This window comes from Antennarius striatus, chromosome 4, assembly GCF_040054535.1.
Source record: "Antennarius striatus isolate MH-2024 chromosome 4, ASM4005453v1, whole genome shotgun sequence".
Taxonomy (NCBI): Eukaryota; Metazoa; Chordata; class Actinopteri; order Lophiiformes; family Antennariidae; genus Antennarius; species Antennarius striatus.
Genome location: NC_090779.1, coordinates 14,931,376 through 14,957,392, shown reverse-complemented (window position 1 = coordinate 14,957,392; position 26,017 = coordinate 14,931,376). Strand labels below are relative to the sequence as shown.

General features: G+C 42.3%; 1 protein-coding gene across 3 annotated transcripts in view; it reads left to right on the top strand.

The window, feature by feature from the left end:
* The window catches only part of dusp8a (dual specificity phosphatase 8a), a 50,649-nt gene that overhangs the window by 5,051 nt on the left and 19,581 nt on the right, over positions 1-26,017 (top strand). For 2 of the 3 annotated variants that reach the window (XM_068312355.1, XM_068312354.1), the window contains exons 2-3: positions 3,236-3,645; positions 15,392-15,530. In XM_068312355.1, the coding sequence (XP_068168456.1) occupies positions 3,409-3,645; positions 15,392-15,530 (376 nt within the window). In that variant the 5' untranslated portion in view covers positions 3,236-3,408. Of the gene's footprint in view, positions 1-3,235; positions 3,646-15,391; positions 15,531-20,576; positions 20,602-26,017 lie in introns of those variants that run through there. The other variant, XM_068312356.1, reaches the window with a different exon arrangement.

The window sequence follows — 26,017 nt, the reverse complement described above, 5'->3', positions numbered from 1 at the left end:
AACAACTCGCAACAGACATAAAAACTAATACCAATTTCGCCTCTGGCAAGAGCAAATCAACAGCTTGCAGAGATCGTCTCCATTAAAATCTCATCATGTTAAAGTGAAAATTATGAATTCAGTACAGACACACAGCTGAAGTTTGAAGGATCTATTTGATGAGATATTGTAAAGCTGTCGGCGTTAGCTCTTTCCCACCTAGTGTCCAGTTCCAACGTGAGGCATCACTGGTATCCATCCCATCACCATCACCCTTTCTGTGGACCTTTCTCACCCCATCTGGGCTGTTTCTATGGCAACAGCAGAATATGCTCCAGGCCTGTACATGCTTCCTGTGTGTCTTTGCTTTCTCTCCTCTCAGCTTGTTTTCCCCTGTTTAGCTCGAGCATCACGGCAAACTCCTGGCTGCTGCCTGCTTTATTTGGAGGAGACTTGTTTGTTTTACTCCTCACAGGATGCAAGATGGAGTGAGAAAGATGACTTATACTAAAAGTGTTTTGTGTTGTTATGCTGGGTAATATCTCATTTTCTTATTACTCTGCCTTTCTGTATTTTTTATATTTTTCCTGTCTCTGTTTTTCCTTTTTCCATATTTCCTCCTATCACCTCCTGTCTTTGTTCACTTTCCTGTCCAAAGCAACGGGGGCTGCTGGAACTAAAATGACTGTAGAATGGTGATTTAGTAGTGTAGAAAGGTGCAGAGCAGTCACATATGTAGACCTGCACACTCCCCTCCCCATCCCTGTTCACTGCACAAGAGCAAGAAAGGGAGAGAAGGAGGGATTCAGAGAAAAAGAGTGAGAGAGGATGGGCAACAGTCACCATCAGACATATGCAGTGTAAGATGTAGTGCACAGCAGCAGGGATTCTGCAAAATAAGGAGAGAAATTCACACCCCTGGAAGCTGCATCGGTGGCTGCTCGGTTAACGGCTCCGCACTGTATGAGGTATGTTATGACAGGTGATAAGGCAGGTCGTAATGAGCCAGGAGCTGTTGTGGTCAGGGAGCACTGGCGTTGCTGCTGCGCTTTGTGTTTCTGCAGAGTGGCTGCATGAGATGTAAAAAAAAATAATTCTGTGTCAAACTGCTGCTAGGCACAAATTTTTGCCCTGTTTAAAGAATTAATGCTGTAATCCACATTCAGTCACACTAAAACACAAGAGATGAGAGATTGGATCAGATTTAGTTGGTTCATGTTTGTTTCTTAAGATCCAGTCGGCATTATGGTTGTGCAGAGCACTATGTGTCTTGTTTGTATGCATTTACTCCAGAGAAGACGCTTTCTAATTAATGTTTATGGGGTGAGCAGTGCTGCTGTATGTCTAGCTTTACTCCATGTTCCTCTTCTGCTGTGCTTGCATCACATAGATTGCCAGGCAGCATAAGCATTTGTGCACCTATGTTCAGGCCTTGCCTGATTATGATTATCTGAATCCTCAGTCGTTGCAGTCGTTCCAGGTTAGTTAAGGAGAAAATGAACCACCTCACTTTGCCTCCTCTCATCATCTTCATCATTTTCTTCCTCACTCCATCTCCACACATTTCCCTCCCTTACCTTGAACTGGCTGAGTTGCTATGCTGGAGAGCCTGACTGAATAACATCCTTTGTCACCTCTTCTCCCCCTCCCTCCGCAGCAGTGGTGTCAGAACAGGATTGAGAAGTTACAGAGCAGAGCTGCCTGGATGTTTTCCCAAAACAGGGCAGATCAGAAGACCCAGTCACTCCACAGTTTCTCGCTCTCAGTCACTGTTTTCTGGCCCACCGTGTCAAACCTGTTCCTGCGTACAAAATGTCTTTCCTGTTCTTCTTCTCCTCCATTCCTCATTGCTGACATCAAGACTCACTTATTTCACTTTCTGCTTTGTAATTTCCTCCTTTACCATTTCCCCACTATCTTCTATGTTTTCATGAGGCAGGTAAATATGTTTTTGATATTATATGGTGCCGGTGGTTTAAGTTGTGCCAAAGCTTGTGTTTGTTTTTTCCACTGTCTCTTTCCACACCTATCATACTCTCCCTTTTCAACTGAGGGTTAAATCTCTATTTCGGCATTGTGGTACATGAGAGAAGGTCCATTCATTTTTCATGACATCATGTGACTGTACATGAATAAAACAACACAACAGCATTCACATACTGACCTTCTCACTTGTCGCATGACACCTTGTTGACAAAGGAAATTATCCTCGGCCTCGACAGGGTTTTTGTTTGTATGTTTTCTCCAGGATGCGGAGTGGTGTTTTTTAATGTAACGGTTGAATGAAGCCCGAGACGCTTTTACCCAGTTGTTGATCTTCCAACTCTGACAAATGATTTGTGTTAAATGTAGAAGTTCTGTTGCAAAAAGGCAATCAAAGTGATTAATGGTGATAGATTGGAGAAGGCAGTTTGTCAAGGCTCAGAAAGACATGCACACACACACACACACACACACACACACACACACACACACACACACACACACACACACACACACACACACACACACACACACACACACACACAAACACACACATGCTCATTCACAGATACGCACACACAAGATGTCACACAAGCTCTTTTTCTGTGTCCAGACCAGACCTGAATTACCCAGGCTTAAATTATCTCACACCCTCAGGTTCCTGTTTCATGAGTAGCCACACAAGAGACCCTCAATCGTCAGCGTCCAGCCTTCACACACACACACACACACACACACACACACACACACACACACACACACACACACACACACACACACACACACACACACACACACACACACACACACACCAACACCTTTTATAGTTGCGCTTGTCTAACTTAAGTCTTCGGCTTTGTGTTTGAATGTTTGATCTCAGGACGGATAAATCCTTGTGGACCATCCAGGTTAACTGGGAGTCTATAAATAACATTTATATTCATGTTAAGCATTGCGGCTAGTATTAGCTTAGAGTCCTGCCAATAAGAGATCAACCAAATACACAGCAATCCAATGTGCAGTTGACTGTGGTATGGAAATGTGTGTGAACTAAATCCATCAATATCACTTTTAAAAAAGTGGTGTGACTGCTTGCGCTTGTTGTTCTTTGCATGAGTGAAATGATTGTGAGTAGAAGTGATCATGTCCTCAGTGCCTGATCATCAGATGATTTGCATTTCAGCCACATTAAATCAAACCATTGCGTGATGTGCTTTTCTACTCCAGTGTGGCATCTCTTTTCAAACTGTTACCTTGTTTTCATCTGTTCCAGGCACCATGGATCTCTCAGTGCTTGCTCCAGTGGTAGCTCTCCTCCACTAGCCTCATCTGCTCCTCCCTCCATCTCTTCCTCCACCTTCTCCTTGTCACATCTACTCCTCTTCCCCCTAATCCTTACTACCTCAAGTCAGTGACAGAGAGAGGCCGATCTGCTATTCCTTCATCATGGCAGGAGAGAAAGGTCCAACTAAGCGAAGCACCATGGACATCAAGCGCCTGGCGAGCCTCATCCAGAGAGGAACCGGACGTTTGCTGGTCATTGACAGCAGGACGTTCTCTGAGTACAATGCATCACATGTGCAAGGTGCAATCAATGTCTGCTGCTCCAAGCTGGTGAAGAGGAGACTGCAGCAGGACAAAGTGTCTGTCACTGAGCTGCTTCAACCCAATGGCAAGGTGAAGGTGAGTTCAAGCACAATAGACATGACATTTGGGGTTCTGTGGGGAGGGGGGTGTCTGTGTGATATTGACTGCCAGAGTTAGGGTTAGGGTTATACAACTGTAAAATAATGTGCTAGTTTTTGACCTTTAGAGGTGCTGGAAAGGTGAATTTGGTTACCTTTGGTCAGAGCCTTACCTCAGAGCTAACAGATAGCCACCTTTTAATGACCATGCAGAAATGAAATTGTGATCATTAGGGATGAATATCCTATATATCTTGAGCCGTAAAAAATATGTGGGTCTTTGTTCTTTAGTTGTACAATCTGTTGCACTATATAGGAGAGAAACTCTCTGTGTCACATGTAATAGGGAGGACTTACAGAATCTGTTCTTTGTTATTAAGACTTACTGTAGATGCGACAAGTTGTGATAGTAGGACAAAAGACTTTTCCTTGAGCCAGAGGTCTCATATTCAAGTTCCCATGTCAACAATTGTTCACCCTGCTGCTGCTCAAGTGTCCTGGAGTGAGACACTGACTCCTCAATATCTCAGGTTGGTTATTGACAGCATTTCAAATGGTCTGTCTCAGACACTTCTACGGTTTTTAATTGGCCTCTTAGGTGTTAGCGCAAGTTTGTGCCACATCAGTGAGTGCTAAATTTGGCAGCCGGGCAGGCATACTGTAGGTTTGTTGGTTATCAGGGGTCATGAAATCGGATCCTCACGTTTTCCATGGCTTCTCCTTCGAATATGACAGCCTTTTTTCCGTGGCCTGTCCACCTGTGGCATGCTGACTCCTGTATTTTTAGTCTCTGTGTGAAACTGAAGGGAATCTAATAGAGGAAAACTAACTAAACAGGTAGCACAGTTCAAGTTTGTGTGCTTAATATGTGGTACATGTCTGAAAAAGCACATTAACTGAGCAGCAGATATGGCTAATGCTGCACTCTTATTCAAATCTTGTTTTTAGGTTGTGTGTGTGTGTGTGTGTGTGTGTGTGTGTGTGTGTGTGTGTGTGTGTGTGTGTGTGTGTGTGTGTGTGTGTGTGTGTGTGTGTGGGTGTGTGTGTGTGTGTGTGTGTGTGTGTGTGTGTGTGTGTGTGTGTGTGTGTGTGTGTGAGAAGCATTTAATTACTTTGTGGTTAACACAATGAAATGCTGATATGCTGTTTCTTTGAGGCCAATGACACGGTAACAGGTGTCTGAATTTTTTTTAATAGGTGTGCCTTTGGATGATAGTACAAAAGTAAATACCATTGCCTTTTTTGTGATCAGTTTACTTCCTAGTTGCCAGGACCTAGTTGGGCAGTTTGACCTGCTACACTCCTCTGACTGTTGATAAATACAATTTATTACCTGCTCACATGTAGAGTCTAAGATACTGTATAGGTCACCTATGGACAGGTAACAAAATGATTCTGTAATTCATGTTGATGTTAAGCTTGGCTACTTAAATTCCAAAAGACCTGGTCCAATAAATGGAAAATTAATCTTCATTAATGCCTTAGACTGCCTCTCCTGTTTGTATCCAGTTCACACTTGTGTGTAATTGGCAGTTTCCCTGTTGTCAGATGGCAAAATGGTGAGTAACTATGGATTCTTGCTATTTTTGAAAATCCAAGGACCCTCAGTTCATTTAATACAGCTATATAATTGGTGAATTGGCAGAGAGGCTGCATCCCCCTATTTCTCTTGAACTCTGTTTTAATGCTTTTTTCTTTTAAATAATCTTTATTTCAAGATCTTTGTTAATAAAACCGACATGCCGACATAGGGGCGGCAGTGGCTCAGTGGTAAAGTGGGCGGTAGAACAGGTCGTCCCGTGATTCAAGCTCAGCAGTTCGATTCCCGCCCCCGCCCAAAAAAAATACCCGGAGGTGAGCTGACAGTGGGAGGCGTCAGCTCACCTCCAGAGCACTGCCGAGGCACCCTTGAGCAAGGTGCCGTCCCCTTTACAAATTGCTCATTTGAGGCGCACCAAGAAGGAGCTGCCTGCCACTCTACCTCCCTTGCATGCCTACAGGCCCCCTTGTGTGTAGTGTGTGTATTACAGGGGCCTGTACACACTAATATGCATGCATGTGATTTGATTTGATTGACTAACAAAAACTAGAGTGTGCGTTCTTAATTTCCCTTCGGGGATTATAACAGTGTATTAAATTAAATTAAATGCCTTTCTTCTCATCCAGAATTTGCCACTGTTAATTGGACATAGATCTTGTATAACCCCCCTCACATCCATACATTGTGCCTGTTTGAATTTCAACACACCTGGACACAAAAGAAACCGCTGTGAGCAAAGGCCAAACAGGAGATCATGCATCTCATGACTCATGCTTACCAAATGTTTTCATTATTTTGGGCTCTGGTGACGCACGACTTGCTCTTGCAGTCTACAGATGTAATGCCGACAAAATAAGATGAGTGTGAGAGCTTGTGGATCCAGTCTTAGTTTCATTTCACTTTAATCAGTGAAAGCATGTTTCTGTGCTCAGTCTTTTGGGTTAGTCTTTTGGGCCCTGTGGTTTCCAGATCTCGTGCTGACATCCCATATAGCTGAGCTTCCCCTTATATTCTCTCACTTTCTATCTCATGACAGCTCTGCACCCATCTTTAACTACCATAGGTTCTTACATCATCACTTATTCCTATTATATTTCCTCTTCCGCTCCTTATCTGGGTTGTACCATGGCTGGTTTGTTATCATCATTCCCCACGCACAGTAAAGAGGATAACGCTGGCGATTAATGCTAGGCTGGATAAAGCTGGAGCTAGTTGTGTGAGGGAGGAGGGCCTGACCGACCAGAGTCTTTTGTTATTGGCTAAGCATGACATCATCCCTTTTGTGCGGCCACTGGCAGGCTGCGGGCTAGGCACGTGCAGACTGGCTGTGTGGTGTTAAGGTCGGCTTCCCACACACACACGCACACACAGAGACACTCACATCATCCTCCTTCCTACCCCCCACATAGCTCTGAGCACCGCCAGGAGCTGCCTTAGCCAGCCAAGACAGCAAAGGACACCATTGTGGCTCTTTGTTGGGGAAGTGAATGCAGGAAGCAGGAGAGCTGCACTGAGGGTATTCATGGATGGGTGGCTGCCTCCACCTCCTCCCCAGCTACCTCCCACCTCACATCCCATTGAGCACTAATAGCCTGCGTCCCCCAAGGCACTGCACTCACCCTCTTTCATAGAATCTCCCAATGCTTCACTTAACTGAGCTGAATGAACATCTCTGAACATCCAGAGCAGCAATCTAAATGGTGTCCTCTTTCTTCTCCCTTTCAAATTGCATCCCTTCATAACCTCTTTATGTATGCCCTCTATTAATGTGGGTCAGACCGAACTGGATACAGTAGGTTAGGTGCTGGTGAACCTTCACTGGGAGAGGAATGGCACAGGCTTAGTTGGAAATGGGGTTTCCTCATGCCTTTTCTCACAGACTTTAGACAGGCGGCTGGTTTCTTGGTTAAGCCTGGCTAATCCCTGCTGCTATGGTGGGGACAGACGGCTAGGCATGCCTGACAGATGGACCAGAAGTTTTCGCGACCAGCAGACAGCTTGTGGAAACACCCTTCCTCCCGTATGCAGGTATGGAGGCCCGACCTCTGATGATTGGGACCCAGAGTTGTACAAAGAAAACAGCAGCCGGCTCATTGAGAAAAACGATAGCGTTACAATCTGTCAATGTAACCTAATATTTCCTACCATAGGCAAGTTTCAAGTGAAGAGGGGCACAAACAGAGCGAAACCTTTTTCTGTGATTTGACATTTGACTTAATGTCAGATATTGTGTCAGAAGATGCAACATATCGTCATGAGCAACAGTCCTTGAGAACTCTTCTTTTTAAACAGTGACAGACAAAAAGGCCAACTGATCATAAACTGAAAATGAATCACCATTTTCTGAAAAACAAAATTATTTTATGTTGTCAAAAAAAATATACCAAGACTCATGTATGATTCACTGCTTATGTCTGTTTTGTTATAATTCTAGCTTCCATGCTGTTGATTAAAATTACAAGCTATTTGACTGCCTAAATTCAGGCTGTGGAAGTTTGTAATGACAGTAGTTGCAACAGTGAAATGCCTTTGTGATAGGTGGAGAGTACTTGTACAGTTTTTTAAATGTTGTTGACAGAATTCTGCTGTAATACACCCTTTTAATTATTCTTATCAGTCACTACAATGAACAGGAACATAGTTCTTACTCTTTGTATAATGGCTACATAGCAAAATAGAGAAGCAGGTCTGCGATGTTGTGTCAGCTTGACGCATGGCCAATTAATGCGTTTATGCAACAATTTGCCTCAGCTCCACTTGTGTTACAACATATGTTGTGTTTATAGTAAGACTCTGGCTGTGACGAAACATAATGGGAATCTATGGAGGCTTTTGAAATGAATTGGTGTGATGCTTCAGAGGTCTCATGAGATCACAGAGGTTAAACACGATAATAGGGTGCTGAGCTCTCGTACTTTTGTTTTGTGCTAGCTGACCACAATACTGTTAGCCTAGAATACTGTACCATACATTATACAATTATATAATATGTAGTCCTTAAAATGGTCTTTTGTTGGTAAAAATTTGCGAAAGTAATGTCTGTGAACAACATTTCTGGTCATTAATAATAATAGATTTCTCTAAAAATATTAAAATTTTGATCAAACTGATTATATAAACATAAATAAAAAGCCTTGAACAGCTTTGAATTCACGTGGCTCTGATGTTCTTTAATTGGCCATTGGCTCTCTGGTTCTTTTTATTTACATGTTCTCACAAGATTGACTAAAGCTTATATTTCTACCCTTTCAACCATAGAAGAAAGTAAAGGATTGTGTTGATTACAAGAAGATAATATCTTTCAGGTGTCAAAAATCTGGCAAAGATGCTACCGAAAATGAGATCAGAACCACTGAAGGATAAACCGAGCAAGAATATAATATGAAAACATCATTTTCACTTTTAGATAGATTCTTCATTTCCCATCACACTGTAAACAAACTCTGCAGCATAAATTATTTTTTTTCTTGAAAATGAATTTTGTAAAATTAAACAGAGAACATGATTTGCCTCTTGCTGCTGTTTCAGACATTGTCTAAAGACACTGGTGATGTCTTTGGAGTTTTTCAATCGAACAGTTCAGGATGCAGAAATTTCCCCTAAATACAGCATAGTACTCTGAAACATGGAGTGAAACATGTGACATCTGCCTTGACAGTAGCAGCAGAACTGAGGGCTAAACTGATGACTCACTTTGTGGATATTTTCCCAGATTACCCAGAAGGCAATCTCAGGGAATTTTTGCATGTTTCATTCACATTTTCCCATTTGCCAAGTTCAAACAAAGACACTGTAGCAGGCAGTGGTTTCTCTACAGAGCCAGATATGTCATCTGTTTGATTTGATGAGGTCATGGCATGAATCATTGTTTGCTTTAAAGATCCTACTGTTTGATATTGACACACACTGTAATATAGTTTCAGATGGAGCCTAACTGCCACAAAGTACCAAATAAGCAATGTTTACGTAAAGATGTATTTTTAAGTCACAGATGTAAATGAAACATGGGGGGGAATGATTCATAGATGATTTGCGGATTCAAAATATGGCTTTCATTATATACAAAGGGAGGAATGAAGAGATGACGTGTAGCCGGATCTACAATGAGCTGTTTTCAAAGACAACAATTTAGTCTGTGTGCGTGTGTGTCTGTGTGTGTGTGTGTGTCTGTGTGTGTGTGTGTGTGTGTGTGTGTGTGTGTGTGTGTGTGTGTACGTGCGTGCGTGCGTGTGTGCGTGTGTGTGTTATACGCAGAAATTGAAAATCTTATGTGAATTATGAACTGTACGTGACTGGCTACAGCACTGTGGGAGCTCTGGTGGGTTTAGTGCTTTGTACTTTTTAACTCTGTTGACTGATTGTCTGTCTCACTGGTCCATTCTTATCTAAACCCTCAACATAATTCTAAATGTAGAGTCAAACCTGAACCTGTTACTTAAACCCTTAACTGAAAACTCATTTGGTTTTTGTCAGTATAGATTCCAGAAGCACAGGGACTATGTGACACATGCAAGAACACCTATACTCATGGACGTGGCAGCTGCCATTGACAATCGGTGACATCAATAGGCCCCAGGATGCTGTCGTCACAGCAGTGGGTAGTGGTCTATGTCACACCCTGTGTGGCAAGGTCTGAACTCACTGACCAATTGCAAAAAGTGGATTTCTTATAACAGATTCTCTATAACACATGTGTCAAACACAAGGCCCTCGGGCCAAATGTGGCCCCTCACATCATTTTATGTGGCCCACGAGGGCATAAAAGCTCAGAGTGTCTAAAAGTAAATAGGTCTGGTAAACATCTCCACATTTTTTTCGTAAATTTAGATATTTTTTTTGCTAAATGGAAAAATGTATTTGTTTGTAAGCTTTAAATAGATTCTAAGTAACCAAATATTATTGAAAATACATTCATGATTAAACTACAGGACAGACCTTGGATTGGTTATTTTAGGTTTAGCCCGGACACAAGTTAGTTGGACATGCAGTACGTCGTTTGACTGATGTCGTGTCTCCTGGAACCAGTTAATGAAGTAGGGTGAAGCATACTTGTGTGTGTGTGTGTGTAATGTGGGTTTTTTTTTAGTTCCCATTAAAGTAATTTTAACAATAAGTGTAGTAAAAGTGTTCTATAAATGAAAAAAAATATGTGACAGGTTTACTGAATTTCCCTTGGGATGATTAAATTTTATATCTATCTATCTACCTATCTATCTATCTACTGACTTGATGTAATGTCACTTTTGTTTCCTTCTCAAAAATATTCCTTCCATGGCTGTGAAGTCAGTCTGAGCTGAAAACAGTTGAGCAGCTTCCTGACAGTCAACTTGTTTTCTGAGGAACATCCTGGAGAGGACACACAGCAGGGACTCAAGCTACGCTTCAGGAATGTGTGGCCATTTTTAGACTGTTTCTGCTGACGTTGTGTCACATGACAGTTGGCATGTAAACAAACATACTGTACCCCGCAACACTGACCTTGTCACTTGTCCATAGCAAGGCCTGGGAAAACTGGGTCTTGCTTTCTTACACAAGGATCTACAGTGTACGCTACAGCAGTTTTCCAGAGATATATTTTGTTGCTAAGCTTACCGTCATCTGTGTTTCACAGTGTTTGTATATGAGTGAGTGTGTGGGTTCCTCCAGAAGAGTGTTGACATTAAGGCTGAGTCGTGACATGCAGCCTTGTAGCAGACGTTGGTGTCCTGCTCCCCCTTGTAACATTTTATAACATGAGGTCAAGCCAAGTTCTATTTCCTGTTTGACACCATCACCTTTTCTCCTTTACACTCAGAGTTTCTCTTTTCAAAAATACACACACAATCTGGCTCCTTACTTGCTTCTCTCTTTCTTTCTTTCGGCATTGTGCTATCTGTGTACTTCTGCAGTTAACTGGAGAATAACCTCCTCTGGTGTCCTGCTGTGATGCCAGCCATTTGTGTGCATCAGGATCATAGCGATTGGGCTGGCAGTGCCACCTTCTGTCCTTCTCAGTGTCCTCCTCTCCCAACACTTTCTCTTGTCAGAGAACCATCTTCCTAATTCAGTTCCCATTCTGATCTCCATTCTTTCCTTTGGTCCATTGTATTTTCTCCCGACTCTTCACATCCCTCTTTGCTGCTTCTCTGTATGTCCTCTTGGTCTTGCAGTGTTCATGCGTCACAGCTCAGCACTGTAGTATTTGTGATGCTGTAGCACTGCAGAGAGATGAAGATATGTACTGCTGCAGTCTGAAAGCCAGCCCCATTCTCCCCCGAGGTGTTGACCTGTAACACTCCAGCTAAGTCCACGCATATCACATATTAGAGTAGAGTAGAGAGTAGAGTACAACTTTGCTTATCCAGAGAAATTAATTTCTCTGTTGCACACAGCACAGTAAGTACACAAAACACAGAAAAAGCACACAGAAAGCACCAGCATAGAAAGTAGTACAACATCAAATTGAAAGACACATCAAGAATATATAAATAGAAAATCATAAATAGGCATAGAAATAAAAATAAACAGGCCTGGTTAAGTATGGGTATAGTGAAATGTCTATAGCGTTTGTATTGTTTTTGATGTGTTGTCTGTGTCATCCCTCAGCTCTCGTGTGGACTTTCTTCTTCTTCAACTCCCCCGGAGAGGAGTTGAGTAGTTTAATGGGTGGGGGGGATGAATTAGTTCTTCAGTCTGTCCTGCATGTTGGAAGGTGCAGCCTCTGGCTGGTCAGGCTTCTCAGGCTTTTCTGGTCTTTTGGTAACTGTGTGCAGAGGGTGGCTGACATTATCCATGATGTCCAGCAGTTTGTCCAATGTTCTCTTCTCTGCCACCGTTGCCAGAGGGTCCAGCTTCATCCCGACCACCGAGCTGGCCTGCCTGATCAGCTTCTCCATCCTGGAGAGATCCACCTTGGTCACGCTCACTCCCAACACACCACAGCGAACGACAGGACGCTGGCAACCACAGACTGATAGAAAATCCACAGGAGCTTCCTGCAGATGTTGAATGCCCTCAGCCTCCTCAGAAAGTACATCCTGCTCTGTGCTTACTTGTACAGCTGCCTCGTGTTGCTGGTCCAGTCCAGCTTGTTGTCCAGCCAAAGCCCAAGATGTTTATATGTCTACACAATCTCCACCTCCTCTGTTCCTATCAGAACTGGTCTAGGTTGGGGTCTGTCCCTCTTGAAGTCAATGACCAGCTCTTTAGTTTTGGAGTTGAGCTGCAGGCTGTTGCTGTGACACCAATCAACAAAGTCCTTCACCAGGCATCTATACTCCTCCTCCTCATTGTCCCTGATACATCCCATGATATCTGGGATATCATCTGCATACTTCTGGATGAGACACAGTTCTGATTTGTGTCAGAAGTCCGCCGTGTACAGGGAGAAGAGGATTGGAGACAAGACAGTCCCCTGTGGAGCATTGATGCAGCTGACCACAATATCAGACGTGGCGTCCTTTAGCCTGACAAACTGTGGTCTGTCAGTGAGGTAGTCTTGGATCAAAGCAACCAGACCAGGGTCCACTCGCATTTGTAAGAGTTTGTCATGCAGTATACAAGGCTAGATGGTGTTAAAGGCACTTGAAAATCCAGCAAAAGGATCCTCACAGTGCCGCTTTCCTTGTCCAGATGCGAATGGGCTCGGTGTAGCATGTGGAGGATGGCGTTCTCCACGCTGACCTTTTCCCGGTAAGGCAAACTGTATAGAGTCCTCAGCATGTTTCACCTGAGGCCTGAGGAGACTGAGGAAGAGCCGCTCCAGATTCTTCATCAGATACGATGTGAGCGCCACCGGTCGGAAGTCATATTATTAGTTGTATATTATTAGTCATGTAATATACGTAATATAATATACGTAATATAATATACGTAATATAGTCATATAATATACGTTAGTATGTATTATTAGTCATATATTAAGGGCTAGCTTTACCTTCAGGTAGAATCTGTGGCTGAAATCCCATTATTAATAGTGTCATACATCTACAACTATTGAATTTAGAGGCAGGGAGTAGTGTCTCATGAAAACAAAATGACATTTTATCCTTTTAGCTGAAGCAGTTGACCTCAAGATAGTAGAATGTTCCAGAGAGTAAAGCTTTGAGTTTCTCGCAGTTTAGGAGAATAGTTTTTATTCACAAAATGATAAAGGCTTGGATTAAGTTATGAATTAGTCAAGGGGAGAGAAGTGTTGCATTGTCAAACAATCAGCAGCGGAATAAATAACTCTTCTGTTTTAGTGCAGTAATGATTTTATGACTTCATCGTAAAAGTAAAACTTTTTGTGCAGTTGATAAAAAGACCGTTGGGTATTGTATACAGTGTTCACGTGTATACAATCCATCTATGTATAGTTAAAGGCCACTAATCTGCATTGAGGTAAGGAACCCAAATTAGACCTGATCCCATTAGGATTTGTAGCCCAAATTATCCAGGGTCAACAAAGAAGATGTGTGTCTGGGATTTAAAACAAAGAAAGGTGGAGATGAAAATACTACGATGGATTAAGGCCAAGGAAGGATGTCACTGTGTAATTTAAATTTGTAGCACTGCATTGATGTCTTTCTCCATGCTGACTGCTGCATCACAGTTGTATTTGACTGAAAAGCAGTAAGGTTTCTTTTCAGATTCCTCAAAAAACTGAAGTTTTTTGTGCTTTTATTCCAGTGAGCCTGATGCAGCAATAAAGACCTACGCTGGGTTTTAATGGATCAGACTCATAGGTAGTCAGACTTCACAGTCTGACCTTGTCCTGTCTAATTCACCTGCATGGCCATCTGCCCTGTCTTTCTGCTACAGCTGCTCTGTAAGCAGAAACACAGGCAAAAATACTATTTCCATGGTGAAGCTGCATGTGCCACATGCTCTCATCAGCTGAACAGATGAGATAGGTTGCCTCTTTAAAGTGCAGTTTTGCCCAGGAGTGAGCCTCTTTTTAGTGGCAGCTCTTAAATGAGGACGATGGGGGCAGGGGGTGTATGGTAAGGTAAGCAGTGAGTTGTTGTGTCTGATTGCCTCCATCACTATCTTTAGTTTCCCGTCCTCCGCCTACCGTTTCTCCTCACCTCAGTTTTCTCCTCTTCCCTCTTTATTTCCTTCTTCCATATCCCTGTTTCTCTTTCCTGCTCCTCCACAACCCACCATGTCCATCCCTCCCCCCTCCTCTTTCCCTGCTTCCTCCTCCTCCTCTCTTCTCCTGGCCAGTGGTGCTTCAGTGATGCAGTGATTCATAGCTGCAGTAGGTGCTGCCTAATGGTCATGTGACCAAAGCCTGCCTGACAACACGGGGAACAACACAATCAGGGTTGGCGTGTGTGAGAAGCTCATGCACATGCTCACACTTACACGCATGCTCACAGTATCTGATCTTTTTTTACAATCTTTACAGGCAGCATCACACTGATGCATTGACAGATGCCCACAGCCTCCACAACTGATCCGGTTTTTATCATTTTACCTTCCAAATGATGCCCCTCAGGAGTATCTGCTCTGTAGATATTGCAGTCTGTTGCAAAGTGCAACACTCAGCTCTAATGTATTATTCATAATCCTATATTTTATTTTCATAACTACTGAATCACCTGTAATTCATTCTGCTTACTGTGGCAGTCTCTAGCACATCGGTGAAGCCAATTTCTATTGTCAGTACTCCCTGTGGGGTGTTTGTGCATTCATTCTGTGTCCCTTGTTGCTGCTTCCTGCCTTAATTTAAGGCAACGTAGTGGTTAAATGATAGAGGAAACTATCTCAGGGTATGACGTCTACTGTAGCTCAGCAGCATTTTGGCAATAAATTGCTCAACTCAGCCAGCCACAGACTAATTGGCCTCTTAAAATGTGAATGCTTAATCCTCAGTACTGTCCTGTGTGTGACATGCTATGAATTCTCAATAATGCTGTCCAACCCAGCCCTTTTATTTCTGCATATCTGGACGGGTTACAGCAGCAGCAAACTAAGCAGGGTAGACTAGATTCCTTCCCAACAACCCTTTCAAGCATTTCCGGGTGGTTCCTGAAGCACTCGTAGCCTAGATGGAATATATAATCCCTCCAGCTTGTTCTGGGTTTACCCCGGGGTTTCCCTCCTGTTAACATGATCTTCTGAACGTACCGGTTGTATTTAAAAAAAATTCAGACATATCAACTAAAACTCTTCCTTGTTCCTTCTTCCATAACAGAAAAATTAAATGTCTTCTTGTATTTGTTGTTTGTTCATTGCACAGGTGGAGCTGGGCAGGAAGCAGGAAGTGGTGGTTTATGACCAGAGCTCCAAAGAAGCAGGGCATCTGTCCAAAGACAGCTTCATGCACATTCTTTTTGGAAAGTTGGAGGGCACTTTCCACAAGGTCTCCCTCCTAACTGGTATGTGGGAGTGTGTGCAGCATGAGTGTGATGGTGGTAGAGTTCTTTCTTTCTTTCTTTCTTTGTGATTAAAGTGTTTTTGCAAAAATCCAAAAAAAAACATCTTTTTTTCTTGCATACCTTCCTTCTTTCTTTCCATCTGTCTATTCATCTGTCTTTTTCTGTCTTTGTCTGTCTGACTGTCTGTCTGAATGTCTTTCTTTCTTCTTGTTTTTGTATCTCTATTTGCCAATTTTTTTCTTTGTCTTGCGGCTCTACTTTTTACTGCGTAGTAAGCAGGTGTGCTGCACCTTATCACCACCTGCTTTGTTTGTGTGTGAGTGTTGTTCCCAGTTTGATCAGCAGATGTCACTGATGTGCCAAGTCCTCAGTCACATTAAATTGTTCATCCTGGTATTTCAGATGTATATGAGGTGAAAGAAAAGAGAAGAGGAAGACTTCAAATCATGCTGCTAGAATGCAAAGCCTCTCTGATGATCCTTTGATTTTTACACTTCCTTTGAATCATTCTGTAACCCAGCATCACTGAAATGAAACTGAAGCTTAGTTTCAATCCTCTTGCCCTAATTACCACAGTTATTGTCCTGTTGCACTTTCTATGAAGCGAATTGAAGCTTATAACTGAGCTCTTGCAAGACTGTTAATATCCTCATTTAGTTAATGGCATCTCATCTGCGGTGGCTGCAGCTTTTTAAAGGATGACAGTATACAGCCATAAACCAGCAGAGTTCAACCCAAATGTGTCTGTAGAGAAAGGAGAGTGTCATCTGCCTCAGTTAGGATTGAAATTCAATGGAACTGAAATGAGGAAGAGGGATGCTGTTCAAGCAATTCTCCACTCTCCTCCGTCTTCATCCCCACATCTCCCTTCCTCACCTTCCCTCAGTTCCCTCCATCCGCTGGGAGATTAGTGCTTTTTCATGAGTCATTCATAGATGCTGAGGATTGCCTCAAAGATCCACAGTTAGTCCCACTCACTGAGATGTATTGAGCACATGCTAAGGCTGTGCACCACTTTATATAGAGGTATACTGTACATATACAGATTATGTAGCCATTTCGATTACACACACTCACAGACACAGACACACACACAAACACACACACACACACACACACACACACACATACACACACACACACACACACACACACACACACAGAGTTCATTTTCTTCTATACTCTGAATTGAAAAACGCTCATCAGCGATTTGTTGCTCTTCCTTGTCTCACTCATGTTACGTTTAATCACAACAAAGAAAGAGGACTTGCGCATCTTCTGTTTTTGTTCTTGCTCTTCTGCTGTTTCCACGACAACAGTGGCAGAGAATTTTCCCCAGAAGGATTCAGCCAATGGCGTTGGCTTTTGTTTGGGTGCTTGTATTATTGGGGTCAGTGGAGCTGGCAGCCTGTCTCTGTGCTTGCTTGATGTTTATGTGCGTATTCGTGTATATGGATGGGCAGAGGGGGGTATTGCATGTACACGCATGCATGCATGGATTGGTGCCTAAACGCATTCATACCGAATAATGTTGATGAGTGCTGCAGTATTTGCTTTTGTTTGAAGGAAATCTGCAGTATGCAAGAGAGGGATTGCATGAGACACAAGAGGAAAGGGTGCTTCACTATTAAAACACATTACATCAAACATGTGTGTGTGTGTGCGTGCGTGCGTGCGTGCGTGCGTGCGTTTGTGCGTGCGTGCGTGCGTGCGTGCGTGCGTGCGTGTGTGTGTGTGTGTGTGTGTGTGTGTGTGTAATTATGTTAAAGATGGGCTCCATAAAATATTTCCTTTTTTCCTTTTCCTTCCATTTTCCCGATCTTGCAAACTGTAATCCTCCCCTCTCTTTCCCTTTTTCCTCATCCCTTAAGCTTCTTTTTCCTTATCTTCCTTCTCTGGCCTTGCTCTCCTTCTGCCTTCAGGTTTTCCACCTCCCCTTGCCTGTCTACTGATCCTGTGATTTCTGATGCTTATAATTCCTGCGATTACCTCATATTTTACTGACAACTTAAATTCAGTCTGACTGATGCAGACCGCACACTCACAGCACACACTGTAGCATCGCTGCATATCAAGTGGGAAGGAATATGAGTGGAAGAGGGGTTACATGGAGAGATGGGAGGAAAAGAATCCATAAATGGGATGGACAGGGTGAATAAAAGAATAGTTGCTCAGCTTACTGTCAAAGGACAGGAGGATTTTCTGCTTTATACAGAACCTTGCCTGAAGGAGGCTGGTGCACATTCTTGCAGAGACAACAGCGAGCAAATTGTAATGACTCCAACTTCCCATGAGCTCCAAAAATTGTTTGCAGTAAAGATTTGGGTAACGGCTTGATTGATATGTCACACTACCTTAACCAGCATACAGGGAACTTTTTGATCTTAATCAACTGATCATTTTTCTGTATTTTCACAGAAAGCTTTGGATTTTTGCCTTGTCAGTGATGTTATGAGGCAAACTTTGTTTTTGTGGATGTCTGGTTATGGAATAGCTGATAAATGTACCTTTACTTATTTTGAAATTGTTCACATTAATGATGAACAATCTTCCATGTGTGTGTATGTGTGCATTATTACTTCACTGACTGTGTGAAAGTGTTTTTGAGAAACATGTTTTTCTCTGAGGACAAGCCGTATTTTTATCACAGTGATGATCTCACCCGGTTGGAGTTCAGGCTGATGTGCCTTGCCTTTTTCAGAGTTCTGACTCTGTGTGTGTGTGTGTGTGTGTGTGTGTGTGTGTGTGTGTGTGTGTGTGTGTGTGTGTGCGTGCGTGCGTGCGTGCGTGTGTGTGTGTGTGTTTGCGTGCGTGTGTGCGTGCGTGCCTGTGTGTGTGTGTGTGTGTGTATGTGTGTGTTTTTCTTATTGAGGAGAAGAACATTGCTGCCTCCCCAGTGGGTCTAAAGTTTGCGTGTTTCCCACAAATTCTCAGCACACAGCCAAACCAAAGACAACACTGCCTACTAGTGTGTATCTAGGTGGTATGTTGGCATCAGGCCCTGCCAGGAAGAAATGATTTGATGTTGGCCTCAGATTCTCAGTGTTGTAGTTTTAGCAAAGGAAGCAAGAGAGACTTTTTTTTTTTAATGGAATAATGATCAAAACAGAAAACAGAAACGTGGAATATGCACTAATGTTCTGCAGATGGAGAGAGCTGGATCATGCTTTCAGGGGAATGGGGGTTATGATGAGTAGCATTTTATTCACAGCGCAGTGGTTTGTTGTACACTGAGAAAAAAACTGATCACTGGAAATGATTTGAGGGGGAAAAGAAAGAAAGAACTGTAGAAGGGAAAGAAATACAGTTAGACCATGAAAATGGAAATTAAGGTGTGAGGACAGGGATGCAGGTTTGCTTGTGTGTTTGTGCATGTGTGAATGTGGTTTGCAGATGTGCAAGACTGCTCCTAATCTTCCTCAGTGCCATCTGTCAATGTTTTTTGCTGGATTATGGAGGCGTCACACGACGGGGTCAAAAAGATGAAGAGGAAAGAAGGATATTTGAAGGCATCATTTGAGGCTCTTGAAGAATGTCTGAAGTATCTTTTGCACTTTTAGACTAAATGATTAATCAATTAATCACAACAGCTAAGAGCTATTCAGTCATCAGCCAAGGTGAAACATCCAAGGCGTTGTTTAGATCTGACCTCTGACCTTCACCAGTTGCGGTTGCGACTGAACAGGATCGGTGAGAACTGAACTGTCACATTTTCACATCAAGTTTTGAGCAAGTTATGCTGTAACACTAAAATGTATTTTTTTTTAAATGAAGCATACTCATTTTTGCATGCTTATCTGTAACCGTCACTTACACACACAAATTACATATGCAGTGGTACCTCTACTTACGAGTGTCTCTACTTACGAAATTTTCTACTTACGAAATTTCTTAGCAGTAAAATATTACCTCTAGTTACGAAAGAAATTTCGACTTACGAAAGGTAAAAATACAGTATGGGCTGATACTCGCAGCACCCACAGGTTCCTGAACGCAACATTCATAGCTGCTCTGCCATTGGCTATTACCTATTATCATCCTGGCATTCCATTGGCTAAGAGGGACCTCTTTGTGGACCTAGATCGGTGTTTATGCAGGGTCCTCGTCATTCGGCTCTTGACCCATGACGTGTTCTGGTAGTTTTACGTAAACATATTAACTTTTTGAGTATTCACTATGGACCCCAAGAAAGTGACGGAGAAAAGAGGAAAAGAAAAGATGAAGAAAAGAGTTTTTTTGTCCATACAAACAAAGCAAGAGATGATAGAAAAGCTTGAAAAAGGGATGCGTTTGGTTGATCTCGCCAAAGAATATGGCCGTAATGCATCTACAATCACCACATTATTAAAACAAAAGGAAGTTAAAGGAGTTTAAGGCATCCCGTGGGTGGTTGGAGAAGTTCAAAAGGAGGACTGGAATTCAGTCTGTTGTTCGGCATCGTGAGGCAGGAGCGCATGAACCAAAGAGGGCAAAAAACAATGAGGACAGCAGTTAAAAGGTAAATGACCATCATTTTTATTCTTCACCCTATTCTTTGGTTTTTACGCTATGCACAACTGTCATTTATTGTGTAATAATCTAATCGTAACATGTATTTGTTACATGTTGTGATGCATTTTTATGGTTTATAAAATATTTATGTTGGAATATTTTTGGGCTTGGAACAGATTGGGGCATTTGCATGGAAAACGCATCTCTACTTACGTAATTTTCTACTTACGTAATTTCTTCCGGAACCAATTAATTTTGTAAGTAGAGGTACCACTGTATATTCAAAGGAACGTTTTGAGGATGGTGGTGAGAGACTAAGGGTAAAATATTACAACTTTCAATTTCATTTCATCACTTTTGTTTGGCAGTAGCTTTCATGTGTCTCCAAATATTGAATCGACATATTGTTCCACGTAGAACGGAGCAACAGAGCGCTGTGATGATGGATATATGGGCGCACGCTGCAGTATTAGTACGCAACTGGGACACCGTTTTGACATGCTGTCTCCCACGCCGTCCGCCTGCCAGCTCAATAAACAAGCACACAGGACAAGACATGGTGATGACATAATGATGAAAGGTATTTGGAGATGAAAGCTGCCTCCCTCTTATTTTCTTTCTCTCACTCACACACAGCAAAAACACAGGAGCTGCTTTGTACCCCAAGGCCTCGGTGAGATCAGGTTAAGGTGTGTCTGTGCAGGCAGAGGTACAACGGTCAACACTGTGTGTGTGTGTGTGTGTGTGTGTGTGTGTGTGTGTGTGTGTGTGTGTGTGTGTGTGTGTGTGTGTGTGTGTGTGTGTGTGTGTGTGTGTGTGTGTGTGTTTGTGTGTCTTTGCATCAGTGAGAAGCTGAAGGAGTGAGGTAATCGTGGGAGGCCTAATCTCACAATGCAACCGTTCACAGACACTGAGCTCGATGAGGAGGTCTGTTTGTGTCACTGTGTGTGTGTGTTGTGTGTGTGTGTGTGTTTGTGTGTGTGTGTGTGTGTGTGTGTGTGTGTGTGTGTGTGTGTGTGCGTGTGTGTGTGCGTGCGTGCGTGTGTGTGTGCGTGTGTGTGTGTTTTTGTGTGTCTGCATGAATATGTGCATACGAAGTGATACATGCACGCGCATGAGGCAATGTTTGAGTGGTCATCTGTGAGAAAAAGACAAAACGGAATGAGGAGGGCTATTGAGGAGATGAGGTAATACTCGTCTCATCTTGAATGTGTAGATGTGTGCAAAAGTGTTCGGTTGCCTACATTTACGTGCATTCACGTGTGTTTTAGTCAGATTGTGTGTGTGTGTGTGTGGTCACGGACATCATGCAGTGAGGCAAGCCGTCATGCTGACCTGTGATGCATTAGTCAGCCTCCGCAGAGCTGAAAGTCTTGCTTTATGGCTTGTTCCTCTACTTCTGGAGCCCAGCAGGGAGTCTCCACCTCCTTAGGAGAGAAAACCTTCAGAGTCTCTGCCAAAACACACATGTGCATCACAAAATCTACTTAATTAGAACCTGCCTAGTTCAGGGGAGTTGTCATTCTGCTGCAGCTGTCAGATGTAGTAACACAAAGACTACCTGACTACGCTGCACCTCCAATGTCTGTCAACAGCGCCATCTTAAGTCCCTCTGGGGATAGACGGTAACAGAACTTGCCATCGTGTGATAATCACATGATCAGTCAGCATTTATTTGTCATTCTGTGTCTCCATATGTGATTGGTCAGAGAGTTTTACCGTTACGTCATGCTTCTTGGTTTAAGGTCAGAACCTCCTCCTCCATCTCTTCCTTTCTCTACCCTCATTATCCCCCTCTCTCCTGTCTCTCTTAAACCCCTAACATGACCTTTCTGAACCTTCTTGCCCCAGAGTCTCCCCCATCTGCCCCCCCTCCCTCATTTTACCCCTCTCCATTACACCATGGGGAGCTCCAGCAGATCAATGACTTCATTGAGAAGGAGCCAGTAGCGCCATTACGAGGTGAGCTCACCTACCCTGGGGAGAACCGACACATTATTCTCAATGACCTCTCTTTCCTCATCATCCCTCCTTACATCTCTCCTTCAGCCCATTTGCCCCATCCCTATTCCTTCCCCTATTTCCCCTCCTCCTCATCGCTCTCCCCTCTCTTCTGTTTCACGGTGCTGAGAACAAACGCTATTTTTAGGCCAGTCTCCTGCGGTCGTAACATCTGGCGCCAGTGGCCTTGGTGCTCTCACCCTGGCCTGTAGATACACAAACACACACAGGGACACACAAACACACACAGGGACACACAAACACACACACACACACACACACACACACACACACACACACAGGCCCCACCCCAACCAGCACCATGGGAGCACAAAGGTCAAAGAAAATGGCCTACAAAAATATCTATGACATCACCTCCTTGCATTGAAAATCGTTTCCGACATCATGAAGCCTTTGAGCTGCTGACATAATGTTGTGTTTAGCAACAAACAGTCATTCAAACAGTATGCAGCCAACCGCTTACAGGCTCACACCTTGATGAAATATTTTGAAAATTTTGAACCTGTGCTCATTCCTTCAAGTAAAATGTATGCATGCACAGCATACACAAGCTCACATACACATAATAGGATAACACGTCCCAGAGAAGGCCTGCATCAAATTTTATGTAACAATGTTCTGTTCTCACCCCCACCCCCGTCCGCTCCATTGGCCTCACATGATGAGCTTGATGTCATTTTCCCCTACTTTGCCTTTAAAACAGGACTGTGTGTCTGTGTGTGTGTGTGTGTGTGTGTGTGTGTGTGTGTGTGTGTGTGTGTGTGTGTGTGTGTGTGTGTGTGTGTGTGTGTGTGTGTGTGTGTGTGTGTGTGTGTGTGTGTGTGTGTGTGTGTGTGTGTGTGTGTGTGTGTGTGTGTGTGTACCATTGCCAAATGTTTCCACCATGACGTGATCTCACTGCTCTGCTTTCCTCCTGCTCCTCTTCTCTTTCGCCTCCATCACTCAGAGTCCCTTGCTGGTTCACACACACACGCACGCACACACACACACACACACACACACACACACACACACACACACACACACACACACACACACACACACACACACACACACACACACACACACACACACACACACACCACAAATCAATCTCATATTTGGACATGCAAAGAAAAAAAGAAAAAAATCTTCCAGATGCTTGTGTAATAGACAAGCATAAATACCATGTTTTTTAGATTTAGCTAAAAGTAAATTTTCCTCTTTTAGAACTATATGCTATTTATAATTTAGTCTGTGATGGTCACTTATTTTAATTGTATCTTCACAAGTACAGAGAGGTAGGCCTTATTATGATGTTAGTTGTTCCATTTTGTGTTGTATTTGACACTTGAAGAACTTGAAATTCCTCATTGATTTTGAGACTGGGTCACATCACCACAGCAAGAATTTTCTCTCAAATCTCAAACATGTACATAATACAAGATTCAGAATGAATGAGGGTCATGCACTATAGTAATTCCTTATTACATGCATTATTGAAGAAGCAATAAATGTGTGATCTCTGGAGAAGCTTTTAATATGAAATAATGTTTATATATTGTTCTAAACAAGTTTTGCACTGCAAGGTAGGAAAAAGCTTGAACATAACACGCTTGAGACTTGTAAAGTGACTAACATACGTGAGAGCTGTACGTGCTGCCGAGCATTCATTGACTGGAGCTTTTTAAAAAAAAAATTTAATGTGCGGAAGAGATTGCAAGGTAAGATCCAAGTGTACCACAGTTAGGAATTGCTGTATGACTATCTAAGTCACTCTATGAATTAGGGAAGATATGTGTTTACATGTTTTTTACCATAGTTGGTATATCCATTTTTTTGTCATTTAGTTTACTTTGATAGAATTATATTATAAATTCTAAATAAATATTATAATAAATAATATAAATAAAATATGGCCACTGATTACTATGCTTCAAGAATCCATCCAAAAATTTGGAGTGTTTGAGGAGAATTTGTCAGTTGACGAAGTGGTTGTGTTCTATTATGGACATAACACTGTCAAGCAATTCATGCGGGGCAAACCAATTCGGTTTTTTATAAATTTTGGGTATTGTGTGTGGTGTCAGGATACTGCTACAATTATGATCTGTATTGACAAAGGGTCTGCTAGTGACGAAAACAGCGATTTGTTACTCGGTTCTAAGGTGGTGCTGAATATACTCTCGGTTGTAGATAACCCCTTCTCTTATAATGTATACTTTGATAATATGTTCATTTGAGGACTTTGGGATTCAATGCCACGGGAACAATGAGGGAAAACAGGATCAGCAAGTGCCCATTGAAGGAATTAAATGCAATGAAAAAAGAACCGAGAGGAACATGTGATTACAGGTTTGATCACAATGAAGAAATTCCCATTGTGAAATGGGTGGACAACAAATGTGTTACAATTGGTACAAATCATGACACAGTACAACCAATAAAGAATGTACAGCTTTGGCAGCGAGAATCTAAGTGAATAGGAAATGTCCCTCAACCAAAGAACATTTTGTAAAAATTGTACTGCAACCGTAGTTGTTGAATGTTTTGTTCCATATCATTCTAAGGAATGAGCAGCTTTTGAACATGTTAAATTAAGTGTTTTTTGTTCATTTGTCATTTATTATTAAGTAGAAACCGTTTATATTTATTGTCTACTGAAAATGGAAATGTTCTTTTATTTGGCCGGAATGTATACATATCAACCCAGTGTCCTCATTTGAGGACAGCCTGTGTTTCTTTTCTTACTTGATATAAAGGAGTTTTGGAAGTTCCAACATGTTTGTATTCCCATTTTATGCAAAAGTTCTGAAAATCATTACAAAAATCTAAAAATTGTTAACTTGGGTTAAAATGGGTTAAGTTGCTGCAGGGATCGGCCTACATTACTATCAGCGATGAAATAAGAAAAGAGGAAAAAACAGGTGTGGGTGAGGAAATGGTAGGAAGATTTGATCAACACAGGTTATGTTTTGGTCATGGAGAACTGGAGTTGAAATTTTAATAATTTTAAGATTTGTCATCAGTTAGGTTTAGCAAAATTTGGATTTGAGCAATTCTAATTCCAATTCTGATTTTGCTTCTTATTGCAGTTTTTAAACATTTCCCAGTCACAGTTCTTTGAGGGACGGGGTCATGACTGACCACATGCTCATTACGCAGGACAAAATTCTATTTAAAAAAAATATGCAGTAATCCCTCACTTATTTCCGCTTCAAGATGCACGGCTTCACTACATGGGGTATTTTTTGTAAGCAGTCACATGATACTGTACGTGCATGCAATTGGCTGACAGCATCCGTGTGTGTTCTGCCTTCCGAGACTCACAGAACGCAGCGCACTTCCGGGTGTTAAAGAAGCACTTTTCTTTATTACAAAAATGTTTTAAACAGTCTATAAGAAAGTGGGGGAAGGTAAAACAGATATAAGGTGGTTTGATATCAGTATGTAGAGGGTTCATAAATGTTTAATTTACCTTAAATAATAAAATTAATACTTTGTCACTATATCCCAGAGTTTTATTTCAATTCGGACAGCAGTGACTTATGATAAACATTATTTAATTTTCACTTCATCGATTGAGACAACCTGCTGCTGGCTGTCCGCTCAGGGTTGAATAGGGAGAAGGTTGACATAGGAGAGGGAGTGAAACAAACAGTGCGTGATACACTTACTGATTTGCGCACCATGTTCGCAAAGGTCTTTAGTCATGTTAGTTCAGTTTTGTGTTTTTCTTGCCAGTGGAGGGGAATCAACATGAAATCAGCCCTATTCTCCCATCTCCTGTACATTTGGGACATCCTGTTCCAAAATGTGCTGAATACCTCTACTATCTTTCTGTAAGCTGTTTTGTGCATGCAGCCCATTTAAAGTATGTACCATCTGGCTCATGCTGCATTTGAAATCTATCTAGAGGCCTTTTGAACATCCCAACACACCCTGTCACGCAGTCATCCAGTGTAGAATAAAAATAGTTTGTTTAAACTGTTACC